This window comes from Oryctolagus cuniculus, chromosome 4, assembly GCF_051225735.1.
Source record: "Oryctolagus cuniculus isolate XC-2025 breed Fujian yellow rabbit chromosome 4, ASM5122573v1, whole genome shotgun sequence".
Classification (NCBI taxonomy): Eukaryota; Metazoa; Chordata; class Mammalia; order Lagomorpha; family Leporidae; genus Oryctolagus; species Oryctolagus cuniculus.
Genome location: NC_142870.1, coordinates 93,328,389 through 93,348,152, shown reverse-complemented (window position 1 = coordinate 93,348,152; position 19,764 = coordinate 93,328,389). Strand labels below are relative to the sequence as shown.

Below are 19,764 nucleotides of genomic sequence, written 5' to 3'. Positions count from 1 at the left end.
CCGTGTGGGAAACACCATGGAGGGTGGGGCTCCTGGCTTCAGCCTGGACCAGCCCTGGCCATTGCCACCATTTGGGGAGTGAACCAGTGTGTGGAAGATCTGTCTCACCTCTCTCTGTCTGTCATGCTACCTTTCAAACAAGTAAATACATCTTTTAAAAGGGTTTCTGGCATTTTGGTTGGAAACTTGGCAGTTATTAGTTATTATTACCTGAGATTTGATTATCTTTCCCTTTTTCATGTATTTTCCTAGTTGTAATCACTTAAGCCAGAGATGCACCCTGCTTGTCTGTGTGCTGGGGTACTTTTGGTTTCTGGGAATCGTACATGCTGCGTGTCACCAGTTTGAGGAATTAGAGTAGTATGGAACCAACAGAACAGGCAGGGTAGTTGTTGCCATTTTCAGTCTAGCTGGCAGGATCAGAGACCCCATCTAGATCCCGTTGCATTGCATACATACTTAGAGTAAACTCCACAGCCCTGCTGACCTTTCTGCTCAAGTGAACCTGCTCTTCGTGATTGTGGTCGTTCTCAGGCCTTAGTATTAAGCACTGTATATAACCGCCTAGACCTAAGAGCCTAAGCCCTACCCTGCGTCATAAAGACATTTTAAGTCTCCTAGAGGAGACTAAAGAACTGTAGGCAACACTCTCACTACTGGTTACTGCTCACTTGTAGGATAGACCTCCCAGGGTTCTTTTCTTCCATCTGAGAAGGCTCTGCCTTCCTCTCCCCACTTAACACTGTGCAGGGTTCTAGGCTCCTGACTGGGAGACAGACAGGATGCTCTTATGCTGTGTGTGATACCGTGTCCCCATCCTTTCAACCACACTGCCTATCACCATCTTTTAAAGGATCTAGATAGTTATTTACCAAATATGGTATTAGCTGTAAGAGTCCCCACTAGTGAGACATCAGATATTGGGGGAACCAATTCAATGAAATACAGTAAAACTCCATTTAGTGTACCAGGGAGAAAGAAAGACAAGTAACTTACAAGTCTGTGAAAAATAGTTATTTCTTTTCTACGTAACTCAAGTGGGAGAGCAAAAATTAGACTGCTTAGAAATCGCAGGCTATGGTTAAGAGCCCTACAGAACAAGCAGATATGGACGCCATAGTAAATCCAAGAGACAGCAACTGGCAGGGACTCCACAAAGAATATTCTGTAAAGTAAATCCTCTTACAAGAATGTTGTTGGAAATCAGTCCTTATTGTCAGTGAAGAAGTTGAAAATGCTGCCCGCCTATTGCCTAAAGAGATTGAAAGAATGAATAAGTGCTTAAATTCCTTTAATTCAATATTTGTAAGGAGTTGTACCATTCATAAAATGAATATATTCTTAAAAATTTGTAATTTCTAAGAATAACTTGATTTATTCCTAAAATTAAATTTACTACAATTTAGTGGTAGTTCTAGCAATATTAACTCTTGCAGAAAAATGAAAAATTTACCCATCTCCTACATGTAAATATATTTCAAAAGAAATTAGAAAATTACTTCTGGTTATTCTTGAACCCTTATCAATTATCTTTCTTTCCTTTTAAAAAAAAAAAAATTATATGAAAGAGTTACACAGAGACAGAGGTGAGAGATCTTCCATCCACTGGTTTAATCCCCATATAACTGAGGCTAGGCAAGGCTGAAGGCAGCTTCTTCCAGGTCTCCCAAGTGGGTGCAGGGGCCCAAGTACTTGGGTCATCTACCGCTGCTTTCCCAGGCACATTAGCAGAAAGCTGGATTGGAAGTAGAGCATCTGGGACTCGAACTGCCGTCCATATGGGATGCAGTTGTTGCACGTGGCAGCTTAACCCTGTAGCACCACAATGCCAGCCCCATCAGTATCTTTCTTAAATATGTTGACCTTCTTTTAAGAAACATACCACTGGGGCCAGCACTGTGGCATAGCAGGTAAAACTGCTGCAGTGCTGGCATCCCACATGGGTGCTGGTTTTAGACCTGGCTGCTCCACTTCCAGTCCAACTCTCTGTTATGACCTGGGAAAGCAGTAGAAGATGGCCCAGATGCTTGGGCCCCTGAACCCGCGTGGGATTCCTGGAAGAAGCTCTTGGCTCCTGGCTTCAGAGTGGCCTGACTCCAGCTGTTGCAGCCATTTGGGCCGTGAACCAGCAGATGGAAGACCTCTCTCTGCCTCTGCCTCTGCCTCTCTGTAACTGCTTTTCAAATAAATGAATAAATCTTTAAAACAATTTTTTTAAAAAAAGAAGCATACCATTTCTGGTGGAAAAAGTAGTAATGGTAACTTTTCTCTTCGGCTTGGCCATAATCAAACAATAATTATAGATCTGATTATTTATTAAGAAGAGTAAACTGTTCTGAAGAAGTAAAATTTGAATCTGGGTGAAGAAAGTAAGCTCCTAGAGTATTCATAGTTTTCTAGGGATTTCTGAATTTACCAATCCATGCAGTTTTGATACTTTAAAAGCATTGCATTTACTTGCTTTCTTGAGCTCACTCCTCCCTACCCAGCAAACAGTACTTCTCTATAGTTATGACAGAAAATCGTATGCAGGTGGACTTTAGATTAGGCTTTGCTTTTATTTTTAACCTTCCTGAATTATAATTTATTTTGTAGGTATCATAGCTGCAAATGTATTTGTATTCTGTTTATGGAGAGTACCTTCTCTACAGCGGACAATGATTAAATATTTCACATCTAATCCAGCCTCAAGTAAGTCTAACTTATGTGATTTTTTTTATTATTATTTTTAAGGATTTATTTATTTATTTGAGAGGCAGAGTTACAGAGAGGGAGAGATAGAGAGGTCTTCCATCTGCTGGTTAACTCCCCAAATAGCTGCAATGGCTGGAACTGAACTGATCGGAAGCCAGCAGCCAGGAGCTTCTTCCGGGTCTCCCACATGGGTGCAGGGGCCCAAAGACTTGGGCCATCCTCCACTGCCTTCCCAGGCCATAGCAGAGAGCTGGATCAGAAAGAGGCGCAGCTAGGAAACCAACTGGCATCCATATGGGATGCTGGTGCCGTAGGCGGAGGCTTAAGCTACTACACCACAGCAGCAGTCCCATGATTTTATTTTGAAATAGAAATAATAAGAAAGAAATATGCTTTATGTTAATTGAAATGCTGTAAAAAAAACTGAGTTACTGTTGGTAGCCATCAGCAAGATCTCTATGACAGGATGGAAGCTCTTGGAGGACAGAGGTCTTGCCTTTGTCGATAATGGTATGGAGTTTGCAGAAACCCTGTGGAAGATGAGTCTTCTGGGAAAAGCCATGCATGAATTTCAAAATTTTGGCATCAGTACAAACTTAACTTTTAATTTAGGTTTTCAACAAACTTTTTGAAGTACTGTTGTATATCCCAGTTGCCTAAAACATACCTTAGACAATATTTAGATATCTAAATTTTTTAAAAGATTTATTTATTTGAAAGGCAGAGTTACACAGAGAGAGAAGAGGCAGAGAGAGAGAAAGGTCTTCCAGTCACTGGTTCACTCCGCAGTTGGCTGCAACAGCTGGAGCTACGCTGATCTGAAGTCAGGAGCCAGGAGCTTCTTCCGGGTCTCCCACATGGGTGCAGAGGCCCAAGCACTTGGGCCATCCTCGCTGCTTTCCCAGGCAACAGCAGAGAGCTGGATCGGAAGTGGAGCAGCCAGGACTAGAACTGGCTCCCATATGGGATACCAGCACTGCAGGCAGCAGCTTTACCCGCTATGCCACAATGCTGGCCTCTCTAAATATTTTTGATGGATTAAGAGCTGTGATTATTACATGTTTTTCCTTGAGTATATTATATACAGTTTTGTATCTACCATTGAAATAACATCATCCTTTTTTTATAAATTGAATTTTGCCAGAAAAACAAGTTACTTTCATTGAACTGTGAATTTTTTTAATTGATTACTAAGTAGAAAAGATTCATTAAGATAGCTTTTTCCACTTAGAAAAATCCTGTCCTAACCTATCTTATTTAAACATTTAACTATCTGTGTTTTCATTTCCCATGTTTGATTGTTTTCATGATGGTGAAAAGTGTAAAAATAGGTAACTTTCACTGGCTGTGTGTTTCACAATTACAAGACTGTTTTTCTTTCTCTCGTAGAGGTCCTGTGTTCTCCAATGTTGCTGTCAACATTCAGTCATTTCTCCTTATTTCACATGGCAGCAAATATGTATGTTTTATGGAGCTTCTCCTCCAGCATAGTGAACATCCTGGGTCAAGAGCAGTTCATGGCAGTGTACCTGTCTGCAGGTAATAAGCTTTCCCCTCGGGACCTTTGAGAGTGCAAGCACTTCCACTTATCTGCAGAAGGGACAAAGGGAATGATTGCAGCCCGTGCTTAAACTCAGTAAATGCCCATGTTTGTATTTGTTTCCAAGTTGTAGGTAGAGACGTGTACCACAGACTGATGGAGCTGTTGCCATTCTTGCTCTCACTTTGCGGAGTTCCTCATAAAAGAATTGTTTGGGCACGCTTAGTTTTGTATTACTTAGGATAAACGGGAGTCAAGGGTTAATATAGAATTTAACTGTGTCATTTGATTTCTTTAGCTCTGGCCCTGCCCGTTTGTAGATGAATGGTTCCCAGATTCTCAGTTGTCTTGCTCATCTGGCTCTTTATTAAGTAATCTTAAGCAAGTTCATTTTCCTTCCATGTGCTCAGTTTCCAGAAAGCTTTAGATCATAGCTATCCAACATGGATGTCAAGGATTGGATTTGCTTCATGTTTTATTTGCAAGAATATATGTTGGTATAGAACCACTTCCTAGTCATGGTCTTGGCAATGGCATAATACCCTTATTTCAGCTAGGAAGCAGTATTGCATGATTCCAGGCCCTGCATGCTACTAAGTTGACAGTGTGTCAGATTTTACTTACCTTTCTTGTTTTCCAAATTTACTTAATTCCAGCCATAAAATATAAAAATTCATTTCTAAAATTTCTACATTTAAAACAGTATACCTGGTCGTTGTGCTATGGTGATAAAGCACTGAGCTTTGGAGACAGAAGCTGTGAGGTCAGAGCCTATTTCTGCTACCAGCTGTTTGATGTTGCAGAAATAATGAAACCTCTTTGAAGATAACGATACATAGCCTCTCATGACACGAGGTTGTTGAAGAATATCCTTGGCCTATGTGATAAGTGTAGTTCTTCCCCCAACACTAGTTGTGTTGTAGATAAGAGGATCTGTTCAGATGCTGTTAATTACTGCCTCATAGGACATTGGTTTTTAAAATGAGCTACCTTGAGCTCCTATGACATTGGAGCCAAAGGAACCTAAAGGGTTATCTAGAGATCCTGGTTGAGTGTATCTAGAGGACAGCCCAGCAGATTCTGAGGTAACTGGTGACTTTGGGAACTGCTGTCCTTTCTTTGTGTACTAATGAGGAAAATGATAAATGAGAGGTAAAGTGAATGGCTCTGTGTCACTCAGCAAGTCATGCAGGTGGTCAGCCTCATCTTTCCTTTTGAAAGATCTGAAATGATAGGGTAATACTCATCCTAGCACCCCTAGTGTGACCCAGATAGAAACTGGACACTGTTAACCCATGTGGAATGGAGCTAGAGTTGGAAACCATTTTTATACTTCACTTAAGTTATTGAAATGTAACTTATTTCTCAGGTGTTATTTCCAATTTTGTCAGTTATGTATGTAAAGTTGCCACAGGAAGATATGGACCATCACTTGGTGCAGTAAGTATTTCTAATTTAAAATTTTATTTACTTTTTAAATGAATCTTGAAATCATTTTAGACTGACAAAAAGTTGTAAAATTAAAATGAAGAGTTCCTATATGCACTTCACACTACTTTTAACTAACATCTTATAGAATCATACTATAATGATTAAAACTAGGAAATTAACATTGAACAATACTATTGACTAATCTACATCTGATTTAGGATTTATATATTTGTTGTAAAGCTTTTTAAGTTTTAGAGGAAACTTGATCAGGGGCCGGCATTGTGGTGTAGCAGGTTAAGCCTCTGCCTGCAATGCTGGCATCCCATATGGGTGCCAGTTCAAGACCTGGCTGCTCCACTTTCTACCCAGCTCCCTGCTAATGTGCCTGGGAAAGCAGTGGGAGATGGCCCAAGTGCGTGGGTCCCTGCACCCACGTGTTAGACCCAGAAGAAGTGTTGGACTCTGGGTTAGGCCTGGCCCAGCCCTGGCCATTACAGCTCACTCTCGCTCTTCCCCCCCCTTCTCTCTCCCACTCTCCCTCTTTCACTCTCTGCCTCTCTCCCTCTCTCTGTAACTCTGCCTTTCAAATAAATGAGAAATCTTAAAAAAAAAAAAAAAAAAAAAAAAAAAACCTTTGGTCAAATATACTCTTACTGTAATACAGTGCATATAAAAAGGCGTAAGTCAGGAGAGGGCCTAATCAGCCGTTGGAGAATTCTGACTAATTAGAGGTTTGAATCTGATAATGTATCCTACTGAGTCAATACTGAATGGCTCTTGTGCAGGCTAGATTACTGGGTACTGTGCTGTGCTACACTTTGCTAGAACCTGGGATAGAGCCAGTGGGCAGGATGGTTAAGGTTCTTGCCATCAGCCTATATTCCAGATGCTTTAAGGGAAAAAAAAAGTCTTAATATGTTTTCTTTTGAGTAAAATAGCAGATTTCTTGGTACCTGAAAATCTTTGTGTAATTTTTAAGACTATTTTGTATAGTTAAGTACTAATACACTTAATACATAAATTCAGGGTTGCATATTTAAAGGAAGTCTGAAAAGTTTCATTTTTGAAAAAGAATGCTTATGTAAAATAATCATCCCCTAATTTATATCTTCCTTAATTTTGTACATACTTAATTTTCCTAATGAGGCCTATAATAGTCCTGTGACCTACCTGACTTCTTTTTTTTTAAAGATTTATTTATTTATTTTTAATAGAAAACTTTTATTTAATAAATATAAATTTCAGAAATACAACTTTTGGGTTATAGCGGTTCTTCCCCCCATAACCACCCTCCCACCCATCTCCTACTCCTTCTCCCATCTCATTTTCATTAAGATTCATTTTTAATTATCTATATACAGAAGATCAACTCTACTGAATAAAGATTTCAACAGTTTGTACCCACAGACACACAAAGTATAAAGTACGATTTGAAGATTGGTTTTACTGTTAATTCTCATAGTACAACACATTAAGGACAGAGGTCCTACATGGGGAGCAAGTGCACAGTGACTCCTGTTGTTGATTTAACAACAACACTTATTATTGACACTCTTATTTATGATGTCAGTGATCACAGGAGGCTCTTGTCATGAGCTGCCAAGGCGATGGAAGCTTCTTGAGTCCACAAACTCCGACCTTATTTAGACAAGGCCATAATCAGAGTGGAAGTTCTCTCCTCCCTTCAGAGAAAGGTACCTCCTTCTTTAATGGCCCCTTAAAAGATTTATTTTATTTATTTGAAAGGCAAGAGTTAGAGAGAGAAATCTTTTCCATCTATTGGTTCACTCCCCAAAGCCACAAAGGAGGAGCTTCTTCCAGGTCTCCCACATGAGTGCGGGGGCCCAAGGACTTGGGCCATCCTCCCCTTCTTTCCCAGGCACATTAGCAGGGAGCTAGATAGGAAGTGGAGCAGCCAGGACTTGAACCGGTACCTATATGGGATGCTGGCAGTGCAGGCTGGGGCTTTAACCTGCTGAGCCACAGTACCGGCAACCTACATGATTTGTCATGAGCCCCTTTTTTTCTCTTTGAAATGTTTGTTTTCTATATAAAATTTGAGTCTGGTATAATTTGTATGTTTCAGTAGCATTCAACAACTGAGCACCTGTTATATGAAGACAGTAAAGATGAATTGGAAGAGGACTCAGATTTTTAGATTATTGGGTAGAAATGTTACACTCCTAATGGACACTAGAGGATGAAAGTTCCCCTAGAAGATTTTCAGGGTTCTAAAGTGGGGAGGCTTTTTTTCACTAGTTGAAAAGATTTGGGAGTCCATTTTTTCCCCTTAATATTTAATTATTTAAAAGGCAGAGATATTGCATCCACTGGCCACAAGTGACCCCTCCAAATGGCCACCACAACCAGGGCTGGGCCAGACTAAGCCAGTAGCCTGGAGGAACTCCATCCAGGTCTCCCACATGGGTGACAAGGGCTGAGCACTTGGGCCATCTTCCACTGCCTTCCCAGGCACATTAGCAGTGAGCTGGATCAGAAGTGGAGCAGCTGGGACTTGAACCAGCACCCATATGGGATGCCAGTGTTGCAGATGGTAGCTTAACCCGCTATACCACAGTGCTGGCCATAGGGAGTCCATTTTGGTAAGCCTTGAACATCTGTTTTTTAGATAAGAAGCTGAATAGAGCATGACAATATGGTATTTGGAATTTGAATGAGGTTGAATCCCAGCTGTGCCACTTACCTTTGATTTCCAGGACACATTACTGAACTTCTCTGAACTCTAGTTTTCCCCATGTAAAACGAGGTTAACACCATCTATTTCTGATTTGCAATGCAGGTGTGTTTAGAGGGGTTCGCACAGTAAGGAGCGCATGGGGGTTCTGGAAGTTCAGACCCCCTAGTAGGCCTCTGCTAATAGCACCCTGTCTGGGAGGGCCAGGGGTGCCAGTGACTGCCTCTCTCCACTGACACCACACTGGGAAAGATACGGGATTCTAGCTAGGGTGGGAGTCCAGGCTCTCCTGAGCAGGGTCTGACCAGGTTTTTTTGAGAAGTTCTTGTCTAAAGGTTTTCTGTCTTGCTGGCATTTGGGTGTGAGTGGACCTACTTTGTACATACTCATTGGTAAAAGCAGAAGGCTCCCTAGAGCCAGTTCATTTAAAAGTTAAGATGCAAAAAATCTACAGGTAAAAATCATTAATAGATTTGAAGATTATATAGGTACTGAAGGTTATAAATCATATGTGCCTATTAATTACAAATATATAACAGAATATATAAACATTCTTAATGGATGGAGCCAGGGTTGTGGCATAGCAGGTAAAGCTGTTGCCTGTGACATAGGCATCCTATATGGACACTGGTTCGAGTCCTGGCTACTCCACTTCTGATCTAGCTTCCTGCTAATGTGATTGGGAAAGCCACAGAAGCTGGCCCAAGTCCCTGGGCCCCTGCACCCATGTGGGAGACCCAGAAGAAGCTCCTGGCTCCTGGCTTTGACCTGGCCCAGTCCTGGCTGTTGGGGCCATTTGGGAAGTGAAGCAGCCAATGGAAGATCTCTCTGTCTCTCGGTAACTCTGCCTTTCAAATAAAATAAATCTTTAAAAAAAAAATTATTGATGGAGAGCAGAAGATTTTCATCTTTTTTTTTTTTTTTTTTTTTTTTTTTTTTTTTACAGGCAGAGTTAGACAGTGAGAGAGAGAGAGACACAGAGAGAAAGGTCTTCCTTCCGTTAGTTCACCCCCCAAATGGACGCTACGGACAGCGTACTGCGCCAATCCGAAGCCAGGAGCCAGCTGCTTCTCCTGGTCTCCCATGGGGTGCAGGGCCCAAGCAATTGGGCCATCCTCCACTGTCTTCCTGGGCCACAGCAGAGAGCTGGCCTGGAAGAGGGGCAACCGGGACAGAATCCGGTGCCCCGACCAGGACTAGAACCCGGGGTGCTGGCGCCACAGGCAGAGGATTAGCCTGGTGAGCTGCGGCACTGGCCAAGATTTTCATCTTTAGCATGGATGCAGGATATGCTTGGATTAGAGTTTCTTGACTGCCTGAAAATAGCCCTGAAATGTATATATGAGTGTGGTTTCTTTCTAAGGAGAAAGGGTCCATTTTCATTTGATTCTTAAAAGCCTTTGACTAGAAAAAGTGAAAACCTTTCTCTGCAGGGTAGTAAGCCCAAGCATATGTCAGAAAATAGGTTGTGATTTATTCAGACATATAAATATACTTAAATATGTATAAAGGTCATATTGAGAAAAGTCTGAGAAAATTAATCTGCCTCTTTAAATAATTTACAATAAAGACAGTCAGTTGTAGCAAAGAAACTGGGTTTTCCTGAAATTGCACAGCTAATGACACTTTCCTCTGATAGATGGAGAATAATGATCACTTATGGAAAAGTAGTTCAGGAGACTTCACAGAAGTTTAATGTTTTCATATCAACTAATTAAATTATATTTGCTTCATTTGGGGGAAAGTATAACTTGATTGGTTTTTTCCTTCTAGAAAATGAGATTTCAGCTTGATTTCTTCTGGATTTCAAGTTTTTTAGATTTTATTTGAAAATAAACCTGGGATATTGAAGTTGTGCATACGCCTTGGAGCCCAGAGGGTGATGGGCTGCTGTTCCCTCTTCCCTTCAGATTCTGCAGGGTGTTGACAGCTACTCTGCCTAATGCAGGGTGTGCTGGTGGGTTTGGGGCAGATGCTGAAGACCAAGTCTTCCAGGATAGTGTAAATATGACTGTGACATGTTGTACCCCCGGAACTGTGGCCCAGCATGCTTTGTGAGGAAATAAGCTTCCACCTTCCAGGGTGGTCGCTGTGCCTCATTTAGCATGTGGAGCAGGGAAGGGGGAAAGTTGAACAAATGATGGAAGCTGTGCAAGTGTGCGTGTGTTTCCACGTAAGCAGTTACCCCGCTTTTTTTTTTTTTTAATCTGTTATTTAAAAGTCAAAGCGACACCGTCCATCCATTGGTTCACTCCTCAAATGGCTGCAACAGTCAAGACTTGGCCAGGAGCCAGGAATTCCACTTGTGTCTCACATGGATATCAGGGACTCAAATACTTGGGCCATCATTAGCTACTACCCAGGCATGTTAGCAGGGAGCTGGATTGGTAATTTCTAAAACATTAATCCTGTATTCTGAAGTACCTGCTCATATAGAAGAAACCACAAAAACAGTAATGAAGAGAGGTAGATGGTATTTAAAAGAGTTATTTATTTATTTATTTGAAAGGCAAAGTTAGTTAGGAGGAGAGACAGAGAGGTCTTCATCAGCTAGTTTACTCCCCAAATGGCCACAACAATCAGGCTGGGCCAAGCTGAAGCCAGGAGCCAGGATCTTCCTCTGGATCTCCCACATTGGTGCAGGGACTCAGGCACTTGGGACATACTCCACTGCTTTCTCAGGCACATTAGCAGGGAACTGGCTTGGAAGTGAAGCAGCCAGGACTCGAGATGGTACTCATATGGGATGCTGGTGCTGCAGGCCTTGGCTTTAACCTACTGCACCACAGTGCTGACCCCAAAGGGACTTTCCCTTTTAATTTATAGGGCTCCTTTTAAGAATCATTTTGCAGAAGCCTGCCCTTGTGGCATAGTGGGTAACTCTGCCATCTATGACACCAGCATCCCATGTGGGCACTGGTTCATGTCCTGGCTGCTCCACTTCTGATCCAGCCCCCTACTGATGGCCTGGGAAAAGTAGCAGAAGATGACCCAAGTATTTGGACCCCTGCCACCCATGTAGGAGACCTGGATGAAGCTCCTGGTTCTTGGCTTTGGCCTGGCCCAGCGCTGGCTGTTGTGGCCAGCTGGAAAGTGAACCAACAGATGGAAGATCCCTCTCCTTCTCTCTGTCTCTTCACCCCCCATGTCCTATAACTTTTGAATTAATAAATCTTTTTTTTAAGTCATTTTGGGGCAGCACTGTGGTGCAGTAGGTTGGGCCTCTGCCTGTGGTGCCAGCATCCCATGTGTGCTCCGGTTCATGTCCTGGCTGCTGCTCTTCTGATATGGCTCTCTGCTATGGCCTGGGAAAGCAGTGGATAATGGCCCAAGTGCTTGGGCCCCTGCATCCACGTGGGAAAACCAGAAGAAGCTCCTGGGTTTAGCTTGTCCCAGCTCCAGCTGTTGTGACCATGTGGGGAGTGAACCAGCAGATGGAAGACCTTTCTCTCTGTCTCTCCCTCTCCTGTAACTCTGCCTCTAAATAAATGAATCTTTAAAAAAAAAAAAAAAATGGCAGGAAGATATTTTGTGGAATGTACCCTCCCCAGAAGTGTTTTGATTTTTAGAACTGGCTAAGATTTGTCTATGTGAACTTAGCTAGAAGACAGACTTAAGTTAAAGCGCCCACCTGTCTGCTCTCTCCCGTTCTGTGACTGCACTGCATACTCCAGCTGCACTCACGTCTCTGCATTCCTCCGTCATGCTGAGCTCGTTGCCTTCCAGGCCTGGCTTGTGCTGTTTTTCTGCCTATTGCGCTTCCCACCTCCTCCTCCTCTTCCTGGCCACCTTCCTAGCCAAATGTGCTGTTGCTTGTTAACCGCAGGTCCCTCCGTGTGCTGCCCTAGCATACCGCGCTTCCCGCCGCAGCTCACCGTGTGGCGTTGTCTTTCCTGTGCTGCTGTAAGCTCCGGGAAAGCAGACTCTGTAGGTCTGCTCACTTCTGTTTCTCTAGCATCTAGCATAGTAGGAACTCCAGTATTTGACTGAGTGATTATCCTGAGAGGCCATGTAAAGTAGGCATTAAGATCCAAGTCCTTGAGTAGTCTACATGCAAACATGTCTGACATTAAGAAAAGTTAGATTGGTATCATTTATCCAGAAGATAGCTCACGGGCATTATATACTTAGACTATGTAGCAGCCAAGAAAAACACATACAAGAAAATTAAATATCTCCGCATTGATGATAACCGTTCATCTGTAACAAGAATAGTTGATGTGTTGGCATAGGTTCTGGCTTTTGGTTTTATTAGCGTTTTATTCTGTAGATGAGGTGATTGGGAGAAGGTCTTGGCAAGCAGGCAGCTCTATGTGTCCCAGGGAGGCTGTGGGGCAGGCAGAGCACAACTCCAGGATAACCTCTCAGAGGTTTTAAGGACAATGTTTAGTTGCTTTATAAAACTGAATACAAATTTCACGTGAAACCTGAAGATAAAGCCCTGTGCTTGGAGGAAATCCCACACACGTGGCCTTCTTTGGGCAAATTCATGCTCTCTGGCTGGGGAGCTTTGCTGGAGAAGCTTTAGAAGCTGTTTCTCGGGCATTAACTGAAGCGACGCCCGTGGCACACCTGACGCTGTCACACCAGCCCAGGAAGCACTCAGCTCGCTGGTGTCCGCCGAGCGGCCCTGTGGTGGCCTTTCCGCTGTCCCGGGACGACCTGGAGCCCCTTTGCCACACACGCTGGTACCTGGGAGTTTTTCAGCTTTGTGCTCCCCTAGAATTGGGTGCCGTAGAAACTGTGAAAGCCCCATTGCTTTAGCCTGGTAGCCACTCAGCCGTTGCACATGACATGTCCTGTTCTTATCACTGTGTCACTTTGCAGTCCGGCGCCATCATGACCGTCCTTGCTGCTGTCTGCACCAAGATCCCTGATGGGAAGCTCGCCATCATCTTCCTCCCCATGTTCACCTTCACAGCCGGCAATGTAAGTATCGTCAAGAGTGAAGTACCGGGACAGCAGGGATGTTTTTACGTTGCCTGAGTCCTCGCCCTTCCGTCGGAAATGTCAGTGCTGAGGAATCAGTGTTGTACCACTTCTCTTTTCTCTTGCTGCCTTTCAGGCCCTAAAAGCCATTATTGCCATGGATACAGCGGGAATGATCCTCGGATGGAAATTTTTTGATCATGCAGCACATCTTGGGGGAGCTCTCTTTGGAATGTAAGTTTGAGTGTAATTGGTTGCTAACCTGCTTCCTGGAGTCTGTCCACCCCGCCCCACCCCTGGAAGGCAGAGTGGGGCGCTTAGCTGTGTTCTGGAAGCAGGAGCAGACGGGGAAACCTCAGGGCAGTTGCTCTGGCCTCAGCTCTGTTCACCACATGAGGCTGGGCCTGAGTGTCAGCCCCGCCCCTGCCGTGGTGCTTTGTGGACGGTCTGTGTGCGGTCTGTGCCTTTGTGTTACACCTAACCTAAGTCGCTCCAAATCCCGGTGCTTCCAGGAAGCTTCCTGGCCCCTGGTCTGTGCTGTCATCGCCTTTCCCCACCTGTGGGCTTTCTTGCCCACCTCTCCCTTGCCACTGCTGCCCTCCAGCCCCTTAGGGCTGGGCAGCCATGTGGAGCGGCTGGAGCCCCTCACCTGGCTGTGCTGCAGGCCTGGACTGCAAACTAAGGTGGGCCACTTGAGCACACAGGCGCTGAGCAGTGACCTGCCATTGTCCCTTTGTTAGTGCACCGTTTCACGTGGAAACGGAGGCGAGGAAGCGAGCTTCCCCAGGCCGAGCAGCTCTTACGTGGCAGAGCAGAGATTTAAACCCAGAGCCACAGCCCCCTGCACCACCACCATCGCGCCGCGCCGCTTGTGTACAGCGACCTGTGTTACAGGAGCTTCACTGGTGCGTCAGATAACAGGGCTTTATGTGAAACAGCAGTTCTGGAGCAGCTTCCCGGGACTCCCGGAGCCCGTCTGTCTGATGGGCACGGTCCCGGAAGGCCTGTCTGGTGTAAATGCTGCCTTTTGCCCTTACTTTTACCTTTTTTTGCCCTTTGACTTTGTTTTAAGACTTTGCCCTTTTACTTTATTTCATGACAATGGAAAACTCAAGTTTTATAATTCTAAAAAAAAGGTAAGAAAATCTATTCTAAGTGAAGCGGTTGTGCCCAGTAGGCGGTGGAAGTAAATGCCATTATGCCATTTATAATTCTCAGGGATGATTAACCAGTAGCATGGGTGGGCTCCGGCTCCAACGGCAGCACATTATAAATAGTAGAAAGTGACCTGGTGTTACCTGTGAGACACAGAAAGACTGGTGATGAAAGGCTTCTGTTTTGGGAACCTGAATGTATCTGGATCCTTCCCATGTATTCCTAAGGGGTCCTCTCCTAGGAGATCCTGATCCCTCTGTACTATAATCAGATGGCCTTTCCATTCTGGAAGTTGGATCACAAGGATCTAAAAGGTGGAGGAATCTTTTTCTCTTTGCTGTTTCTGATTTCAGCTTGTCTTTTCACTAGATCTCTGTCAAATCCAGAATTCATCTTTTCCGACATCTTTCATCTAGGTTTAGATATCTAAAATATTTTCGAAGCTCCCTAATTTTGTTGTCAGTGGAGATTCTGTCAGTGCCCACCTGTACATCTCCTTCATGGTATGTCCCTGACCACGTGGTGTGGTCTTCCTGTTGCGCAGTGAACAGCTGCTGTGTGGTAAGCCAGCTGAGCTCAGAGAATTCTGTAAGCGAAGGGCTCAGTCACTACTCATTTCACTTACGTAAGGAAACTGCTTACAGACGGCAGCCTGTCCAAGGTCATGCAGCCAGTGATTGTCCCCCTGGGGTTTCAGACAGCGCTGGGCTGCTGCACTGCTGGGGCAGAAGAGGGCGCCTGGGCAGCTGGGCGCTGTGGAGCATTTTATGGGGTTCGGTTTAGTGAGACCACCGTTTACGTCTGGGCTTATGAGTACTCAGAGCAGGGTACCTGTGAGGTCAAAGTTCTTGACTCTTCAAGGCCTTGGAGTGAGTCAGATAAAAAGATACTTTATTAATGGGTATTTCCTGACAAGAGATTTTCATTGATTTTTTTCAGTTGCATTTGAATCTTACGGTGATTCATTGTTTTTCTTGCTCTAAATTCACCAGAGAATTTTACTTTAGTCCAAACAATTTTGTTATATGCCTATTAATGAATTCTTATTTTTTTAAAGATTTATTTTTATTTTGAAGAATTACAGAGGCCGGTGCCGCAGCTCACTAGGCTAATCCTCCGCCTTGCAGCGCCGGCACACCGGGTTCTAGTCCTGGTCGGGGCGCCGGATTCTGTCCCGGTTGCCCCTCTTCCAGGCCAGCTCTCTGCTGTGGCCAGGGAGTGCAGTGGAGGATGGCCCAAGTCCTTGGGCCCTGCACCCCATGGGAGACCAGGATAAGTACCTGGCTCCTGCTTCTAAGTGACCACTTAGAAGTGGATCAGCGCAGTGTGCCGGCCGCAGCGCGCAGGCCGCGGCGGCCATTGGAGGGTGAACCAATGGCAAAGGAAGACTTTTCTCTCTGTCTCTCTCTCTCACTGTCCACTCTGCCTGTCAAAAAAAATAAATAAATAAATAATAAAAAAAAAATAAAAAGAATTAGAGAGAGGTAGAGACAGAGAGAGAGGTCTTCCATTCGCTGGTTCACTCCCCAGATGGCCGAAACAGCCGGAGCTGTGCCGATCCGAAGCCAGGAGCTTCTTCCGGGTCTCCCACGTGGGTGCAGGGGCCTGAGCACTTGGGCCATCTTCTACTGCTTTCCCAGGCCATAGCAGAGAGCTGGATCGGAACAGGAGCAGCCAGGACTCGGAACTGCACCCATATGGGATGCCCGGGCTTTATCCCGCTGCACCACAGCGCCAGCGCCTGAATTCTCATGTTAAAAATGCCCTTTTTGTTTCTGTAAATTTCCTGATTATTTGTTTTTTGTTTTATTTTTCAGAATGTTAGTGTTGACTGTATTTTCATAATCAGATTCTAACTGTATTGACTGGTACAAATCAAGCCCTTTATAATAGAAGATACATGTTCAGAACATTTAAAAGAACATCAAAAGAAATCCGAGGCAGCTCTGAGCGTTTTTCAGTCAGGTGTCTCCAAAATGCAGAGGTCAGCAGAATCTGTCCTCTGCGCCAGGGAACATGCAACCTGGAGACCAAACCCTTCCACAAGCAAAGCTCTCAGGCCCCCGCCCTGGGGCGGAGAGGTGCCCCTCAGCTGTTGGCGGCCTCTCGCAGGGGACCCGGCTCACAGAATACCCGCCACGTGCTGCTGGCTAGCGCGGTGCTTGCGGCACGGCCCCGGTGCCAGATTGAGCCGGGGATTCCTATGTACCCGAGCAATTAGAAGTAGCAACCCGAGTGCCTCAGCCTCCCCAGCGCTTTGCTTCAGGCCGCTGTGAGGCATCGTTGCCAGGAGAACGGGGCTGGGCAGAGTGGGGGGTCCGCTGGCCACCCCAGGTGTGGCCAGGTGAAGGATGACTGGCGTTGTGGGCTGCTACAGCCCACCGGCACTAGGAGCTTCCCAGAGAGAGCGGGGGTTTAGAGGCAGCCTGTCCCTGAGTGGTCACTTAGAAGCTGTGAGCGCCCTGGGCAGTTCACGTCCTCTCGGGAGTAGTCCCCACGTCCACAGTGCTGAAAGGCTACTTCAGGGCAAAGTGCGCATGTGCAGGGCGCACGCGCTATGGGGCGCTCACCCCTCAGCCGTCCTCCTCCCCTCTGACACACGGCCCGGGCTGAGGCTGCCATTCACTTCAGAAGCTACTCAGCGGACTTGGAAGCTTCCTAGTATATGGCAGCGACATTTGATATAGAAAAAGTCAGCTCAGTGTTGTCATGGTGCTCCCCGTGTGACATCCTGGTTCCGCATACGACCTGCTTTGTTTTTCTTTTCTCCAGATGGTACATTACTTACGGTCATGAACTCATTTGGAAGAACAGGGAGCCTCTGGTGAAAATCTGGCATGAAATGAGGACTAACGGCCCCAGAAAAGGCGGTGGCTCTAAGTAAAGCTGGGGCCGGACAGGACGGTGCATCTGGCCCGCGCTGCCTGCCCCTGAGCCCGGCGTGACCCCGATGGACGACGCCCAGCAGCCCAGCCTCCCCAGCGTCCTGTCCCGTGTTCCTCTCCACTCCCCGTACGTGTCTTCTTAGGGAATCACGACAAAGTGAAATAAAAGTTTATATCTCTAGTTTGTAAACGCAGGGTGCGTGCTGCTCTTTGCGAGCGCGGGGCTGCTCTGGCCCCCGTGTTTGGAGCATCTGACCTGGTTGGAGTGTGGGCCTGGCATGCCTGTTGGGCACAGGCCGGCTGGGAACGCCGTGGCCCTCAGGCACCTGTGTGCTGCGCTTCCCACCGTCCTGCCCGCCTTGCTTGGTTGAGTTGAGAGCCGAGAGTACCTTCTCTCTGGCACGGTCTGAAATAGCTGCAGCGCTTCTACGTTTCCCCAAGAAAGGTAATGCTTTCTGGCAGTGAGTGGCATGTACAAGAAACTATTTTAAGGTTTTGCTTTCTAGGTTAAAATTGGAGCTAAATTTAAGAGGTAGAAGGCAGTGACTTAGATAAATTCAGACTTGAATTTGAGCCGAATTATAAAAGCACACTTCTAGTTGAAGAGCGGACTGAAAGAGCAAACGGTGGTCGCCATCAGTCTGCCCGTGATGGAGAGGTGCTTCTAGGAAATGCAGCCTGAGAATGTCGTTGTCCTGAAAGAATTTGCAGGAGAGTTTTCAGCCTTTTGATAGCCTCAAAATGTTATCCCAAACCTTGGGCCTTTGTGCTGGGCAGGAGTGAGGGCCCCGTGCCAGCCCTTCCTGGCCCGTTTGCCCCAGGCCGTGCCCTGCTGGGCAGTCTGAGCAGAGGCTTCCTGAAAAGGAGTGGGAGCCACGCCCACCTCGCCAGGGGCTCGAGGACTGAGCGGCCACACGTGGCCAGCACCTTAGAGTTGTCCGGAACGCGGCAGCCCCTTGCTCGCATGTCTTGTCTGCTGTGAAGGACGAGTCACTCTCACAAGGAGAGGGTTCTGCTCTGAAGCAGTTTCTCTTGCAGGAGAGAGAATGCTCTTAATCCAGCGTCTTTTGGCAGAGAACACGGGGAAGGCGGCGGCACTGCCCGGACAGTGACACTTGAATGCATATGCTAACAGCCGTGTGGCATGCGGCGAGATGTGTTTTCAGAGACGGCTGGGAGGCCGGCTGTTCACAGACATCTTGCTGTGGGCAGGTCTGCATGGCTCTTCTGCCCCCGCTTTGCAGTAGGTAGGGAGGCAGGATCTCCTCCAGCCATAAACTCCTGCCGTGTGGAAGCCTTTGGCCAGCCCAGAGCCATCCTCTGTGAGTGGCCTTGGGGAGGTCAAGCTGAGCCTTGCGATCCACGGCGTGGGCAAGGGGCCTCACTCCCCACTGCCCAGCGGGCTGTTCTATTTTCCCACTGTGGCCTTTGCACTGACTGCTGATCACTGCTTGCAGGGCCATGTGCTCCTGGCTTGGGAGCCACCTGGGCTGTGCCACTTCCTCCCCAGCCTTTTCCTTGAGGGGTCCCCAGGATTGCACCGCTGGCTGTCACCCTCCTCGCTGCACACTTCTGAGGCTGCAGTCACCAGGTGTAGGCGGCCCCCACTGGACATCTCTGAACTCCGAATAAGTATTTTGATGCCTCCTGGCGCTGGCTGCCCCCTGGCTTGAGGGACGGCACCAATTGTTGAAGTCAGAAACCTGGGAGAGCCGTTCTAGGTGCCTCTCCCACCTCTCCACTGCCCGTGTCTGTGCCTCAGTGCATCCCCTCGTCACACTGCCCCTAGACTGTTGAGACTTCTTCCACCTGGTCCTTGAGGTGTCCACATCCTGCTCCATGAGGCACCGTGGAGAATTTGTCAACTCCCTGGTATGGCCAAGGCCCTCCGCGGCAGGAGCCCCACCCCATCCCCCTTGGCCTCTTTGCCCCTCTTCCGCTGCTCTCCCTTTCATGTCTGGCCCAGCCTCTGCACCTCGGAAGGCACCCAGCATCACCGAGCACCCTGCTGTGATAGGCGCCAGGGTGGCTAGCCCAGGGCCTGGCACACAGAGTGCACAGACAGTTTGCCCGGAGCCCCGAGGGCTGGCGTGTGTCCTCCAGTGTCCTCACCCGGTGCACGTGGCTCTGGGGCCGTGGCCTGCTAGGATGCAAAACGAGGCAGGCTGCGTTTTGGGAGATGAATCTGCATTCTGGCTGTGCTGCAGTCCTCTGAAGTGCAGGCTGGTTGCCTGCCAAGTACAGCCTTGCCGTGGTGCCCGGGGGAACCCGTGCAGCTTCCGTAGTGCTTTTAGTCATTGATCCGCAGTGCACACGGAGGGCAGCTGTCAGATTCCCGGGAAGCCTTCCCAAGCTGTGTTAGGGCAGGAACACCTGCCGGGCGGCGGCACTCCAGAACCCAGAGGCCGGATTTTGTGGCAGCTTTATAAAGCGAC

General features: G+C 46.7%; 1 protein-coding gene across 18 annotated transcripts in view; it reads left to right on the top strand.

The window, feature by feature from the left end:
• Positions 1-17,519, top strand: part of PARL (presenilin associated rhomboid like) — a 50,413-nt gene extending 32,894 nt beyond the window's left edge. For 14 of the 18 annotated variants that reach the window (XM_089332020.1, XM_089332022.1, XM_089332019.1 and 11 more), the window contains 6 exons: positions 2,596-2,691; positions 4,084-4,233; positions 5,604-5,674; positions 13,188-13,289; positions 13,426-13,523; positions 17,217-17,519. In XM_089332020.1, coding sequence (XP_089188146.1) covers positions 2,658-2,691; positions 4,084-4,233; positions 5,604-5,674; positions 13,188-13,289; positions 13,426-13,523; positions 17,217-17,328 — 567 coding nt within the window. In that variant the 5' untranslated portion in view covers positions 2,596-2,657 and the 3' untranslated portion in view covers positions 17,329-17,519. The remainder of the gene's footprint in view (positions 1-2,595; positions 2,692-4,083; positions 4,234-5,603; positions 5,675-13,187; positions 13,290-13,425; positions 13,524-17,216) is intronic. The other 4 variants (XR_016233199.1, XR_016233197.1, XM_051818881.3 and 1 more) reach the window with 3 other exon arrangements.
• The last annotated feature ends 2,245 nt before the right edge of the window (positions 17,520-19,764 follow it).